At 35.7% G+C, this 16,181-nt stretch overlaps 1 protein-coding gene across 1 annotated transcript; it reads right to left on the bottom strand.

The window, feature by feature from the left end:
- Nucleotides 1-5,847: 5,847 nt before the first annotated feature.
- Nucleotides 5,848-10,605, bottom strand: LOC131074907 (receptor-like protein kinase 7). The gene is made up of 2 exons (XM_058011639.2): nt 7,286-10,605; nt 5,848-7,094 (listed from the first exon to the last, which is right to left on the bottom strand). The coding sequence occupies exons 1-2, from the start codon at nt 9,855-9,857 to the stop codon at nt 6,673-6,675; spliced, it is 2,994 nt and encodes a 997-aa protein (XP_057867622.1). The 5' UTR covers nt 9,858-10,605; the 3' UTR covers nt 5,848-6,672.
- Between the last annotated feature and the right edge of the window lie 5,576 nt (nt 10,606-16,181).

Here is a 16,181-nt window from a genome sequence, read left to right as displayed (position 1 = left end):
AGAAGCAGAAGAATTTGCAGATCACATAAAGGACTTACATATTCAAGTTAAGCAGCATTTGGAGGATATGAACATCAAGTATAAGGAGAAAGTGGATGAGAAGAGGAGACATAATTAATTTGAAGTTGGCAATGAAGTTATGGTGTATCTGAGGAAAGAAAGATTCCCAGTTGGAACTTATAACAAGTTGCAGATGAGGAAGTTTAGACCTTGCAAGATTTTGAGAAAGTTTAGTTCTGGGAATGCATATAAAGTGGAGTTACCGGATAGACTGAGTATTTCACCTGTATTTAACATTGTAGATCTACATCAGTATCATGAACCAAACTTCAGTGAGGACAGTATTGTAGACTTGGAGAAATAGTTGCCCCAGAAGGAACCGGATCAAATTGAAAACATTTTGGACAGTAGGATTGGGCGTAGTACTTGGAGCAGTCAGTATAAGGAGTATCTAGTAAAGTAGAAGGACAAACCGGTTGAAGACTCATCTTCGATTTCTCAGGTAGAGGTAGACTGCCTTGGTTTTCCTCTGACCCCAGCAAAGTGAGTGACTAGCTTTTCAACAACCCCAAATGTCTGATGCAGGAGCATCCTCGGTTCTTGGCAATCTTGCATCAACCAAAAATATTTCCTTTCTATTTTTCTTTCTATTTTGCAGTTTCAGCATTTCATTTTCTGCATTTTCTGGCATTGGCTCACTGATCTTGAGGAGTTGGATTTTGCTTAAGGACTTGATCATCTACCGTATTCCCAAATTGTAAAGCATTTTTTCTTCCAGCAAGTTATCGCTACCAATTTTCTGAGACGGTTTGCTGGTACCAGTTGCTTGGACCTATTTGCATTAGTAAGCTACCAGATCCCTTATGTAGCTTGTGGAGCCCTGAACATTGATTACGATGTTCCTTGGCATGCGGCCGACCTTCCCTTTGATCTACACTTCATCCTTTGGATTTTTTGGAGGAATTTCTTTGGCGGAGGCTAACCTTGTTGTTTTTACATGTTGGGTCTTGTTCTTTAGCATTTGATCCCTTTTTGGGCCGACTGGATCCCCTTGGATCGTATAAATCATTGTAATTGAGCATTAGAATCTAGATCAGAGAAAATATAGAACATAGAAGCTAGATCTTAAGATTTGAGGTTCCGGTTGTGACCTATTTTGTAATTGAGCATGTTTTAGCAGGCTAGTGAGTCATTTTTTGTAACCCAGATGTTACTGGTTGATTGTAATAAGTTTTCATGATATAATTCATTTTGTTTTGCATTGCCTCCATCATATCTTTGTGTTTCCATTGTGTTTACTCTTGCTAACCAATCCGGAATTGATTTCTTTGAGGTCCCTCCTATCCGATGACTTCCTTGAAGGTTGTAGCCTTTTGGGCAATTATAATTGAGCAATGAGCCTGAATGCAAGTGCATTCCCCAGCTATGTAATATTTATGTACTCCTGGCCATAGTATATAAATATTGTGGGTTCTAGCCCCATCATGGTTTTTCCCTTTTTGGGTTTCCACGTAAAAATTCTAGTGTTGTGGATCTGTCATTTATTTGTTGCATGTTTATGTTCTTTTCTGTTATGCATTATTAATCGGTGGATAAAGAATAAGTTTGTGGATTTTATTTCTATCAGATCACTACTTCACTCTCCTCTCTCAGTGACCTCTGATTCTAACATTGGGTATCCTTTGGCCAATGCTATTTCGATAGCAAGAGTCTGAGGTATTGCCCTTCCCGATTCCCCTTCACAACTTGTTAATGGTCATTTTCATGATGACATTTTTTATGCTTATTGAGGATGAACAAAATGTGTGAGAGGCTCTCCACTGCCTTGATATCTTTTGTTTGGCCTCTAGGTTTGCTATCCAATGGCATAAAACCTAATGTTACCAATAATCCTTTCGTCTAGCTCCCTCCTAGATTCTCTAGTATGGCTAGAAGTGGATTTGTCATGGGGAATTTTCAAATTATTGGGCATCCCCTTTGCTTTTCAGGGATCTCTAGTGGATCTCAAGAATATAGTTTTGGCCAGAATTGAGAAAAAGCTCTCATATTGGATCACCAAGCCGCTTTCGCTTGTTGGGAAATGTATTACTCCTCGTGCTAGGCTCCTTCAAAATCCTCTTACTAGAAATCGGAAAAAGATCCTACAAGATTTCTTATGGGCTTCTTCAGTCTCTCACACTAGCATTCAACGTGGCTTGGGAGTTTCATTGTCTCTTGAGAGACTCAAGTGGTCTTAGGTTGCTCTCCACTCAGAAGCAAGGTCTTGCTCTTTGTGCTAAATGGGTCATATGTGTGATTTCTGGTACAACGGCTTGGAAGGTTCTTCTTAGGCATTACATTTCTTTAGGGCATCGGGTGAAGTGCCCTTCTTGGAAGGGGATAGGATTTCAAACCCTTCTAGTTATGAAATAAGTTGTTTAAATTGAAGGCACTTTTGTTGCCAAAAGTATTTCACATGCCTGGGAAGTTGTTAAGCCCTGGCTTCATTGGAACGGTTCTGGTTTTGGAGATGGACTCTCTTCCAATCAATAGAACATATGGTGGTCTCCTCTCATGTAGATTCAAGAGCTTCCTTTGGCTAAGGTCCCTAGGGATCATGCTCTATGTTGTCACAAGCATGGCATTTGTACCCCCCGAGATCTCTTTTCTGAAGTCACTATGAATATTTGTTGTTGGGCAGATATGCAAGCTCAATACAAACTCATTCAAATAGATTGACACACGTTTCATTTGGTTGAGTTGGATCTACCTTTGAATATGCTACAGAAGCTAGGTATTCACTCAGTGAAACCCCGATGGAAGGACTAGCAATGGTATACCCCATGACTGCTTTTTGCAATTACAAGCCTAGCCTGGGTTACTGTTGACTCTCTCTGCACCTTCCCATGGTACCGGATTTGAACTAGCATTGGCATCTCCAGTCTTCTCTAAGCACGTGGAGATGCAAGTTCCTTTAGATTTGGTCTATTATTATTGAACCCAAGATTGCCCATTTTTATTGGTGTATTCTTTTTCAAGGCTTGCCTTTGAGCGCCCACTTGAAACATTTGGGTATTCCTAACCCACGTTGCCCCTTCTGTTGGCAACCTAAATCTTTCATACACCTATTCTAGTTTTGTAGATGCGCTCAAGCCTTTTGGAGTTGGATTCATGATTTTTTTAGGAATTTCAAACCCAAGTCTTTTTCTTGGCACATGGCCCTTCTGGGGGAACCCCCTAGCCTCTCCTTTAAATTCTCTCAAATTTGGCATGCTTTCAAGGTGGAGATTCTTTTTTCTCTTTGGAAAGACATAAATGTTGTTATTTTTTCTCACATCTCTCTTGATGTTAATGTCTTGCTTTATGATAAAGCATGTATTTCTAACAATGTTTTGCTCTAGATTAAAGTGCAAACTGGTAAGGTTGCACTGGAAGTGGCCCACCTTCGAGAACTTCTAGAGCATTGGGGTAATGCTCCTTGTATGGTTTCCAAAGTGCTTCTTGACACCTCAGCTTTTCATGATCGGTCTCCTACTTGCGGTCACCGATGTGGCCAAAGCTCCTCCTATCGTCATTCCTAGAGCCCGCAGTCACAAGCCTGTTGTCACTCTGGTGGCGGCTGAGATTTCAATAGGTGACTCTCCTCTTCCCCTGTATGCGAGGGTTCTACCTCCGACTAGGGTTGGGGTGGTGCGGCTCTACCAACTAGTGGTGCTAGTGGATGACCCATTTTTGCCAAGGCATTCCCACACCTTGATCTGGCCATTTATTTGTAATGCAGAGATGAAGACAACAAGGAAACTGTTGTTGATGAGGGTTGGTCCCTCTCGTATGACACTCCTGGCCCCCCTGATGTATGGGGACCCAAGGAGGACAAAGATCCCCCTTTGCCACCTTCAACCATTGCTTTAGCCGCTTAGCAACTTTTATTATTGTTATTGTTATTTTGTTTCTGTGACATCTACCTATGCTCTGTAGATTCTTCGGACTTTGCCCCTATGGATTCTGAGGGGTGATCTTATATCCCCTATATTTTTTTGTGAATAGTATACTTTAATCTATAATTAATAGAAATGTTTGCTATTCATAAAAAATCACACTTATACATTGAATTAAAAATTAAATATAAAAATATAAAAAATTGAATCTAAAACTTAAAATGTAAAGTAAATTGAATTCAACCAAAACTTAAAGAAATTCAAGTAACTTTCAAATAAAAATATCTTATACACCACTAAAATAACAACCAATCCAAAGAAATCCAAAACAAATATAAAATAATGCCAACATCATATTTTTCACCCTCCCACACTTTTACAAAACTTAATACAAACCTTTGTAGTATATGAAAAAGTGTAGTTGCTTTCAAGACTATTGATTGCATCAAAATAATTTTTATTTTTTTAAGCGGTAAACACTTTTACCCTGGAGCTATGAACCGGTGGGGCTTGAACCTTGGTGGCAAGAACAACAACACAACAACTTAACCATCACAGCATAATTGAAGAAAAGGTCCATAAATTTGTCAATCAAAATGGAATCATTCACTTTCATTGATAATATCCGTATGCTACTTCTAATTCCCACTTTTAATATGATATATCGAGAAACATATGTATATGGTCTTAGCCTTGGTGGAGTCCTATACCATTTCAATGCACGTTGAAATCTGCCTTGGACGGCACTAGAGAGATCTCTACAAGTTAAAGACAATAGATATTTTAATATTTTGTTTGTCATATCTCTTTCAATCTTTAACGTTTGTCCCTCCTATACAGTATTGTCTTTCTCATCAAACCCATTTAGCTAAAACCATATGTGACATTTTAAATACAAGAATAAATTATTTTTTAATTTTAAAAAAAATCTTCAGATTAAAGTAGAATCTACAAGAAAATCATCTTGTACACTTTTGTCTTGAGTCACATTCTTTTTGGGGTTCGTTTCTTCTAGATATATAAGTTAGTTGGTATTTATCAAATTTAAATAATTCTTCGAGATGTTTAATAAGATGTTTTCAATTTTTTAATCTTTAATTGTTGGATTTTGTTTTAGTATTTTTAATTTTAAAATTTGTTGATTTATTTTAATAAATTTGAGTGAGTCATTTAAAGATTGCTAAAAATTGAGTTAGTAGTTTTGAATTTATCATAAATTATTAATTTTTTTATTTTTAAAAGAAAATAAATAAATAAATAAAAATGTTCAATTTAATTAAATACGTGTAAGTTATTTTCTTCCAAAAATTAAATGCTCATTTAGATAGTTAATTGATTGTCGTGCTTTTCATTTCATTCATTTGGTTGACATGCCTTCCATTTCATTCAATAATGATGGAAGATTGTAACTTTTTAAGAACCATTTACCAAAGACGGTGACTTACAAATATTTTTTTGATGTTAAAAGAAAGAAAAATAACAAACCAAAGACATTGGGGATGCGGATTGTGGGGCTAGAGCAAAGGGTTTCCATAGAAGAATAATATATTAGCCAAATGATTTCATTCATTAATAGTTTCATATAAACATATAACAAAAGATATTTTCATTATCAATTGCCTTTCCTTTCTTCATGTGAAATCTCAAGCTACATAAATCTCCAAAAAATTTCAAACTAACTCTTACCTATGCTATTAGGAGGATAGGCAATAGTGTATTGTTTGAGTGCTATTACAAGGTGGTCTATCATTATGAGTTTATCTCCATTTTATGGTTGTTGATTTCTGCCTTTGATCTACTTCAACAATTTATGTCTTTTGACAAATATTTCCTTTGATATCAATGACAATCATTTCAATTGCATATGATTAATTTAATAACATACTTATATAATTAATTTAATAACATAGTTAAATGTAACAATAAGGTATAGTTGAAGGTTGTAATATCTCCAAATAAAATATTTTACAAATATAGAATTGGGCAGTTCTCCTAAAGAGAGAAAGTATTGCAGGTTACCTGCTCTACACATATCTTTTGGTAGTGGGCCGGAGAATTGGTTATCAGAAACATCAATCATGTTGAAATTTGACAAGCTGCCAAGCTTCTGTGGTAGTTGTCCTGTGAAATTGTTCGCATACAGTGACTCGCCAAAGTTTTCAGGGATTTGACCAGAAAACTTGTTGATGTAGAGCTGAAATGAAACTAAGTTTCTCAAATTTCCAACCCGAGGATTTCACTAGCATGGTTTTGTGACTGGCTATGGCATACAACCTCCATAGCCTCAATACTCAATCATCTTCAAGATTTTCAATGTGGGTATTACAGATACCATTAACCCACTTTAAAGAGAGGGCCAATTATCTTCAAAATTACTACGCAGTCACCATTTTTGTTTCAAAATTTGTTCAATCTTCATTCACCAGGGCAATGAATTTTTCAACATTTTCTGCTTTTGGGGGCAATTCTGGTGAATGAAATGCATCCCAGTTACCCACAAACACCCAATACAATCATACCCCCCATTTGTACTTTTGGTGGACTTATGAAGTCGAAGAATTCTATACAGAAGCCAAATCCATTAACTCCACTAGTGCAAAGTTTCAACTTGGCCACAAATCAGCCTTATCATTAGCTCACCATGAAATATCATAATCATATACATTGAAGGACGGTGGACCATCTCTTGACTATAATTCTTTGTCTCTAACCGCAATAGTGGTTTGCAGCCTGAGATTATTCAATGCTTATTTCTTCAATGTTTGTGCTGAGAACTTTGTCTGACAGTCATGCCAAAGTCCATGGTTGCGTTCTTTTGGGTTCCTTCTTTTTGGGTTGTCTTGGAACTACTACTACTACTACTGCAGGGATCAGCTTCCAGCAACATTTTTACAACTTCTCTCATGGTGGGCCGTAGTCTTGGGAGTTTGAATGTACAACGCACTGCAATTTTCAAGACCTTGATCATTTCTTCCTCAAAATATTTAGAAATCCTTGAATCCAGAACCTCAAAAGCACCTTGCTGGGAACATATTTTCTGTGAAATCCAGAAAACTATGTCCTTGCTATCACCAAAGTCTGGCTCAACTGGTTGTTTTCCAGTGACAAGCTCCAATAGAACCACACCGAAACTGTAAACGTCACTCTTCTCAGTGACCTCAAAAGTATATGCATATTCTGCAATGTGAAAATAGATGTTAGCAACATATCATTTGGCTAGATTTGATTGTCCAAATATTTCATTTTTCTAGGCCTGGAGGTTAGAATTAATTGCACAATGCAAACCCATTAAATTATTCACAGGGATTAGAGATTTTACTATGCCTAAAAATCAAAAAAATTGAATCACACTAGTGCCCCGAACTTACCCGGAGCAATGTAGCCATACGTGCCTGCAAAAGCTGCGGTGGGATCCTTTCCTCTGCCAGCTTGAAGAAATTTCGCAATACCAAAATCAGCAATCCTTGCCTCATAATCGTCATCCAGCAAAATATTGGTAGATTTTACATCTCTGTGAACAATTGCAGGTAAGCAATCATGATGAAGATATGCCAATCCATGTGCTGCTCCTACTGCAATCTTATACCTTGTTGGCCAATCCAAATGCAAATCTCTTCCCTTTGATGCCTTTTCTGTATAGACTTTATGCAAAGCATCAAACAAGTTTCCATTCTCCATATATTCATATACCAGAAGATTTGACTTACCATTTGATAAACTACAATATAGCTTCACAATATTTTTGTGCCGAACCATCCCTAAAACATCCACTTCTGCATTCATCTGTTTGTTGAGATCATTTTGCTTGATACTGTTAATCTCCACTGGGCAAAGCCTTTTTACAGCAACAGTTACATTGTTTTGCAAATCCACACGGTAAACCTTGCCCGATCCACCACTTCCAATCATATTCTCTTCCTTTAGCAAAGCTTCAGAAATATCCTTCTCAGTGAAACTTATTTTATGAAAAGATTTAAGTTTCCAGCGTGTACTTCCTCTTTTATCCCTAGGTTCGTCTTGGTTTTGATGGTATTTTTTCCACAGAAGTGCCAAACCAATCACTAGTACTAATATTGCTGTTCCAACAATGAACCCTGATATAAATATCATTTTTCTGGATTCTTTCGTGAGATGAGAACCCTTACAAGTATGAAGTAGATGACTTTTACTGCTAGAGCTTTTGACACAGAGCCCTGGATTCCCTGAGAAGCTTTCACTGTTCACGTTACTGACTAAGGAATTTGGAACAGGGCCAGATAAATGGTTGTTGGAGAAGTCAACAAAGCTTAGCTTCAATGTACCAAGGCTATTTGGAATTGATCCATAGAGATGATTATTTGAAAGATTTAGAGAATTCAGACCTTCGATGGACCCCAAAGACTCTGGAATCAATCCATACAAATGGTTTTCTGCCAGGTTGATAACAACCAAAGAAGTGCATAAACCAATTTCAGGCGGAATGGATCCCTCAAACATATTTCCCTGCAAATACAATTCATTCAAATTCCTCAAACTGCCGATTTCTTTTGGGATTGAGCCTGTAAATTGATTATTCTGGACTTCAACTTTGACTAATTCTGAGGCCGTTCCGATCTCTGGCACCAAGATCCCTGAGAATTGATTATGGTTAATATAGAATTCTGTTAACTTCTTTGCATTGCTGATCTCGGGACCAAGTTCACCATCAAAGTTATTGAAGCTCAGATCAATAATGTTGGCATTTGGCAAACCCCAAATTCCTTTGGGTACCTTACCAGTTAGATTATTGGTATTCACTCTGAAACGTTTCAAACTTTTGCAATCTTCATAAGAATTGGGCAGTTCTCCAGTAAAAAGATTATCAAGAACAAGAAAGTATTCCAGGTTTCCTCCTCTACACATATCTTTTGGTAGTGGGCCAGTGAAATGGTTCTCAGAAACATCAATCAAGTTGAAATTTGACAAGCTACCAAGCTTTTGTGGTAGTTGTCCTGTGAAATTGTTCGTATACAGTGACAAGCCTTCAAGATATGGAAAGTCACCAAAGGTTTCAGGGATTTGACCAGAAAGCTGGTTCATGTAGAGCTGAAATGAAACTAAGTTTCTCAAATTTCCAACCTCTTCTGGAAGATTTCCACTCAACATATTCTTTGATGCATCAAAATATTTTAGTGCTGTGAGATTTCCTAGCTCTGGGGGTATATTTCCACTAAGATTGTTGTCATACAGCTCTAGTTGGTAGAGTTTACTGAGTATCGAAATCACCTTTGGAATGAATCCCTCCAGAGAATTGAAAGAGAGATCCAAAAGAACTAGATCTGTAAAATTAAAAATAAAACTTGGGATTTCTCCTACCAAATTGCAGTCAGCCAAGTATAGCACCTCGAGTTTCTTCAAATTCATGAGCTGCTGGGGTATTTTTCCTGGACTGAATGGGTTACCAGCAAGGTTGAGGGAAGTCAGCTCAGCTAAATTACCAACAGAAGCAGGAAATTCACCTGTGAAGTTATTGTTTGTCACATCAAGAATCTGCAAGGATTTCAATTGGGAAAAATCTGGTAAAGTTCCGGAGAAAGAATTTTTTGTGAGATTCAGGTGCTGAAGATTGGTGCAGTTCATGATATATGGGGGTAAAGTCCCATATAGCGTATTGTTTCCCAATTGAAGCTTCTTCAAATTTCGCAATTTGCAAATATTGGAATATAGAGGACCATTTATAAATTTGTTTTCAATTGTGATCTCAGTGACCATACCTGTAGTAACATCGCAGCTAATCCCATTCCAGTTGCAAGGTGCATGAATGGAATCTTTCCAGTCGTTCAGCGCATTATGAGGATCCTTCAGACTTTTCTTCATTTCCAGTAAAATTTGAGCCTCCTGAGTAAGAGCCTCAACACCTGTTATCCAGGGCAATGAATAGGCAAACAAACATGCAATCCAAAACAGAGCTCTGCACTCCATAACCTAAACTACTGTTCTGACCTGCCTATGAATTTCTCACCCGGCAATTTCACTAGAACGGTTTTGTAACTGGCTATGGCATACAACCTCCATGGCCTCAATATTCAACAATCTTCAATATTTTCAATGTGGGTATTGCAGATACCATTAACCCACTTCAAAGAGAGAGCCAATTATCTTCAAAATTACTACGCAGTCACCATTTTTGTTTCAAAAAAATTTCAATTATCATTCACCAAGGCAATGAATTTTTCAACATTTACCGCATTTGGAGGCAACTCTGGTGAATGAAATGCATCCCAATTATCCACAAACACCCAATACAATCATGCCCCCTGTTTGGACTTTTGGTGGACTCATGAAGTCGAAGAATTCTATAAAGAAGCCAAATCCATTAGCTCCACTAGTGCAAAGTTTCAACTTGGCCTCAAATCAGCCTTATCATTAGCTCACCATGAAATATCGTAATCATATCCGTTAAGGACGTGGACCATCTCCTGACTATAATTCTGTGTCTCTCACCGCAATAGTGGTTTGTAGCCTAAGATTATTCATCACTGTGGAATTGCTGCACAAATTTTTATTGCTGTGACCTAAGAAACTTTCCAAAACCCAGTTGGCCCCAATAAAGCCTATTAGAAAACCAAAAAGATACATTTACAGGGATTGTTGTCTTTATTTTGGCTGCTCTTTTCAGGGCTCACAGGATGTTCCAATGGGGATTCTTAAAGAGTAGTCCTATGGAGGGATAGCAGGCTCTATTTTAATGTTGTAATAAATATATTGTACCAAAATATAGAATCTTATGATATGTTGTACCAAAATATGGGATCTTATGGACAAAAAAATAGGAACTTCTATTATTAGGTTTTAAAAATTTCAAGTTGTTTTTCTACAAATGGTAGTATTAAAAATTCTTGTATTAATCAGTACAGAATTCATAACATATATTATCTCTAATATGTATGTAAAAAAGTCTTAAGAATCAATAAGGTGAATGTCATAAATTCATCTAATTATAAATATATGAATAGTACAGCATACATATTCAAGTAATAATGGGTTAAGTACTACAAGCATCATTAATAATTGCAATGTAGGTCATGAGCCAACTTGTGGCACAATTTATATGGCCATAGAATGCACCGGCCCCATAGTGTACTTATAAGCTTTATAAGTGATGCATTGGCCCCATAGTGTTTAAACTAATAAATACACTATGGAAACTTACAAATACACTATGGGGCCGGTGCATTCTATCGGCCCCATAGCCAAAACCCCAACTTGTCATATTTGCAAAATGATCTTATATAAGGTACAAGATAAAATATGTCAAGTACAATATAAAAGATACCAAGTTTAGAATTAGATCTACCATCAATCCATCCATTAAGTTTGTCTTTGGAGAACAATCAGAAATTTCTCTTACCAATTTAGGGGAAGTGTACTAGTAGTCATTATAGCTAACTTTGCACACCCACATATTTTAAGTGGTACATCGGATTTTGATGATTTTTTTTGTTGTCTTCGCATGCGACTTAACTGCTTATATCTATTGTTCTGGCTTTTGGGTAGTAACGATGCATACTATGGGATGCATCATGTTTGCAAGGGTCAAAAAGTACACATTTTAAAGTGTCATTCGATACTTGCTTCAAGATGCCCCAATAACTGTGCACTTAAAATTTCCAATACTTATGCACATATGCCCCAGTAATCGTGCACTATGGGTACCAATAATGGTGCACAAATGGGTCAATTATGGTCCAAAAATGCTAAAAAAATGGGTAGCTATTTGTAAATGTGAAATTTATTAATGGACTTTTTTTTTTGGTTTCTTTCAACTTAGTAATTAGGGGGTTGGGTGTGCGAGGAGTGAATAGTTATTAGAACATGGGCACCTGGTGCTCTTCCCTTAGGAGACTTTTTTTTACATCATATCATTCTTCTACAATTTTTAGTATTAGCAATTACTAAAAACACTCACTTTAGTTTTTGTATCGCATTGCCAAAAAGATTAGAATTTTTTTCAATTAAACGATAATTAAACACAACCTATATTATGCTTAAACATTAACGTTAGTGATTATCTTATGAATTCATTCCTCTTAGCAAATACATATGTAATCATTTAAAGCCTTAAATCAAAGAACTAAACCAAGTCCACGTAAATTCACAACATCAAATACATATCAAACTAATTAAGACTTTACACTACTTAAACACGCCATTTCAAATAGCTACCACATAAAGAAACATAAAACACACAAAATAAGACATAATTACATCAACAATAACATACACAAAATATTATCACAATGGGACTCCGCCATACCACAAAATCCCAAATATCCAACACCATGCTATTATGTCAACTCCAACTATGTTGTGTACCTTTTGACCAACTACCTTACATAAGAAAGAAATATAAGCATAGCAAGCACATAACACCACCTCACAAAGTGGAATAAGTATGCACACCAACAAGTCAAGTCATATGATTTCATAATGAGAATATGCTAGCTCTAATGATAGAAGGCAATCAACAATATATAACATAGCTTGTGGGTTGTTTATAAATTAGATCACTAGATCTTATGTGATGTGGACCCTTTATAAATTAGAACAGTAGATCTATGTGATGTTAGTCCATGGTGAGAAGAGCAAATTCAAATCACATGTAATCTTATCTTAGGGGATGGTGATCTTTAAATATGTTGGAGCTAGAGAACAAAAAGTTATGTCATGGGAATCCATCCTAGATGAAAACATTTGATTTCTCTCACCCCGATCTAATAATGTTCCTATTGTGCTTGGCACACATGATCAATTTTTCTTTTGGAAAGATATGGACCCCCTTCTTATTTTTTCTTTTGTTTAGTCTTGTTGCCCTAGTTTCTTTTGTTCCTTGCCTTGCTCATGGAGACTATGCTTCAACATCAAATTTATGGCTAAGTTTTTGAAGTTCAAAATTTGGTCGCATGTAGATTGTTTGGACCATTTTTCATTAGGCATTCCAAATCTCCAAGTGTTTGTTGAAACATAAGCTTATGAGGGATTTCTAGACATTTCTTCTTGATGTTGATATGTTAAGGTTCCTACCTTTGTTGACAAGGTTTTCAAATGGGTATGTGCATAAAAAAGGGGATTCAAAAAGGTCAAAAGTAGCCCATTTTTCTTTAACTCAATAAATTTTGATCTTGGGTGAGAAATTGAAGATAGCCACATTAAAAATTTGAAGATACAACAAGAACTAGAGTCATAGTGCTTAGAATATAGTTTCTAAACTACTATTTATTTCATTTAAAATGGCAGAGATAAAAATGTTCAAATAGGGGAGCACACAAAGTGCTCTTGTTTTCGTCAAAAAAATATATCATAGCATCTAGTGTGCTCCCCCTAAAATTTTGACTTTTTGAGTATTTCAAAATCACTTCATTGAAAAACTATCTAATATCATGTAGTTTATGTTTAATTTTTCTGCTAATTTTCTAAACAAATATATATAATTTTTTACTAAATCTCAAAGTGGATACATCCTAAAAAATGAAAAAAAAATGTGTTGCTCCCTAATTTTTTTGAATTTTTAATTAAATTAAAAGTCAAAATTTTTAATGTGTATAGAATAGAGTCTAGTCTATAACAATATAATTTGAACATTTCAAATGTAGATGAATAGATAAAAAAAATGATACCAAAAATATTGTGTGTAGATTTCCAACAAAAAAAGAAGACATTGATAAATTCAAGATCAAAACCTTAACATATTTGAAACATAGAAAAAACATATGTCTATAAAGATAAGCAAGAACTTAATGTTATTGTAGGTATTTTTTAGATTAGCATTCAAATATGTGCAAAACTGATGGAAAGCATGCATGCTCAACATTTAAGTGTTTTTCTATATTTTGTATAAAACATGCCTTTAGACATTATTAATGAAGTTTGTCCCTCCTAAGTGTTAGAAATGTCTAAAGGAGATAATAGCACAAACACATTTCTTTACAAGTAAGAAACAATAAATAGTCAAAAAAACATGTGCATTTTGTGAGTTTGGACCCACATGCTCTATTTTGCAATTGCCCTGACTATGCTTTCGCTAACATAGAAGCTCATTTTTATAATTTTGAGAAATTTTAATCATTGTACATTTTTTTTCATTCATGGTCATAGAGCATTCAAATTGCATGTTTTTTAAATTGAATTTGATAATTTGATTGATTATTTTCATTTTTTGAAGAACTTGAATGATTGTTTTAGTGTTTTTCTTGTCATTTTAATTTTTGTCAATTATGTTAATTAGTTGTATCAAAGTGTTATAAAATTTAACATCTTATCAATAAAATTGATCAAAAAATCAAACATTGGAGGAATGTGAAATGGAGAATTATGAGACGACTTTGTGTAATTTAGAAATTGAAAGTTTGGATTTGAATGTGCGTTCTCTTTTCCATCTCAATTTAATATTTGATAGTTTGAATTATTATGAAGTTGCCTTGGTAAACTGTCTAGTTCAATCTTGGAAAATATTTTCTTAGTATCATGCTCCTAGGACCTTAAATTTTGAGTGCTTAAATATTTTCTCTAATCATAATGCTTATTTTTTTGATGCAAATTCTCATAATTTAGTATCACAAAAATCATTCACACTTTAGGTTATAATTTTACCCATTTACACTACACTATTTGTTAGGGACGCAATTCAATTTTTATGGTGGTAGATCATATTGGGAAATCACCCCCCCACATAGTTTCTTTCGCACTCATTTTCAAGATTCTTCATTCGCTCAACTAAGTTAAATCTTATCCTCAACATCCCACAAACTATTACTTGTACCATCCTTTTATTCGGGGGAACCTACCATGATGTTTTATTTACCATATCCAATAGAGGATGACATCTTTAGTTGCAAATTGTGACATCCTACACATATATGTACTATTCAATGTCCACCTCAGTCTTCTATTCCTACCATCTTATGTATTTTACAAATTCAATTTCACATAGCCTAGCCTTTCACACCTCCTTTTATATTATACCACCTCCATCCATATTTCATCCTATACACATACCCTTACAATTTCCTTTCGCTCATTATTGACCAACTCTCTTCTCCATTACTGCTACACACCTCAAGTACCCACTTCATGTCCTATAGTCAAACCCTAGACACCTCTTAATTCACTCTATGTTTCATTTTACCCTCCTAATACTATCACATTAACCTCAAATAGTTCACCCCGTTTCCATTAACCTCTACTAGCCCATCCTATGTTTCATTATCCCCTTCTATTACCATCCCAAATTACACTCTTGTATTTCACCCTATGGTCCATTATCCCATCTTGGTCTTATCCCATTAGATTCTCCTAATTCACCTTATATTTCTTTATTCCCTCCTAATCTCATCCCCTTAACATCGATTAGTTCACCCTATGTTATGCAATACCCTCTTGGTCCATCCCACTAATCTATTACAGTCCATCCTATATTTCATTATCCCTTTCTACTCTCATCCCATTGTACCCTCTCTTATTTCACCCTATGTTCCAATATCCCCTCTTGGTCTTGCCCCTTCATCTCTTCTATTTAATACCACTTCCCTCCATATTTCATCCTATACACATACCCTTGCAATAAACCTTTCTTTCCACTCATTATTGACGAAGTCTCTTCCTCATTACTACTACACACCTTAGGTACCCACTTCATGTCCTATAGTCAAACCCTATACACCTCCCAATTCATAAAATGTTTGATTACTCCCTTATAATCACATCCCATTAACCTTGAATAGTTCACCCTATGTTTTTTTATCCCATCCTAGCCCATCCCATTAATCTCTACTAGTACATCATATGTTCCATCATCCCCTTTGGGTCTTGTCCCATTATCTTCTCTTAATTCACCCTGTATTCATATATCCCCAACCAATCCCATCCCATTAACATCTAATAATAGTTCACCCTATGTTGTATGATCCTCTCCTAGCCCATCCCACTAATTTCATCTAGCCCATCTTTTATTTGAATATGCCCTTCTATTACCATCTCATTTACCCTCTCTTAATCTATCCTATGTTCCATTGTCCCATTATCTAAAGTCCTAATTCATCCTATGTTAGTATATTCCTTTCTAATCCCATCCCATTAACATCTTATAGTTCACTCTATGTTTTTTTATCCCCTCCTGATCCTATCCTATCAATGTGATTGGATTTTGATACATGCGAAAGCTACGTACATACATATATAATGTGTGCATCCACCAGTAAAGCAACAAGACTCAAATAACAAAACCTTCCATCTACTCATTGGTGAGAT

The sequence above is a fragment of the Cryptomeria japonica genome, chromosome 3 (genome assembly GCF_030272615.1).
Source record: "Cryptomeria japonica chromosome 3, Sugi_1.0, whole genome shotgun sequence".
Classification (NCBI taxonomy): Eukaryota; Viridiplantae; Streptophyta; class Pinopsida; order Cupressales; family Cupressaceae; genus Cryptomeria; species Cryptomeria japonica.
This window is presented reverse-complemented; position numbering and strand designations above follow the sequence as displayed.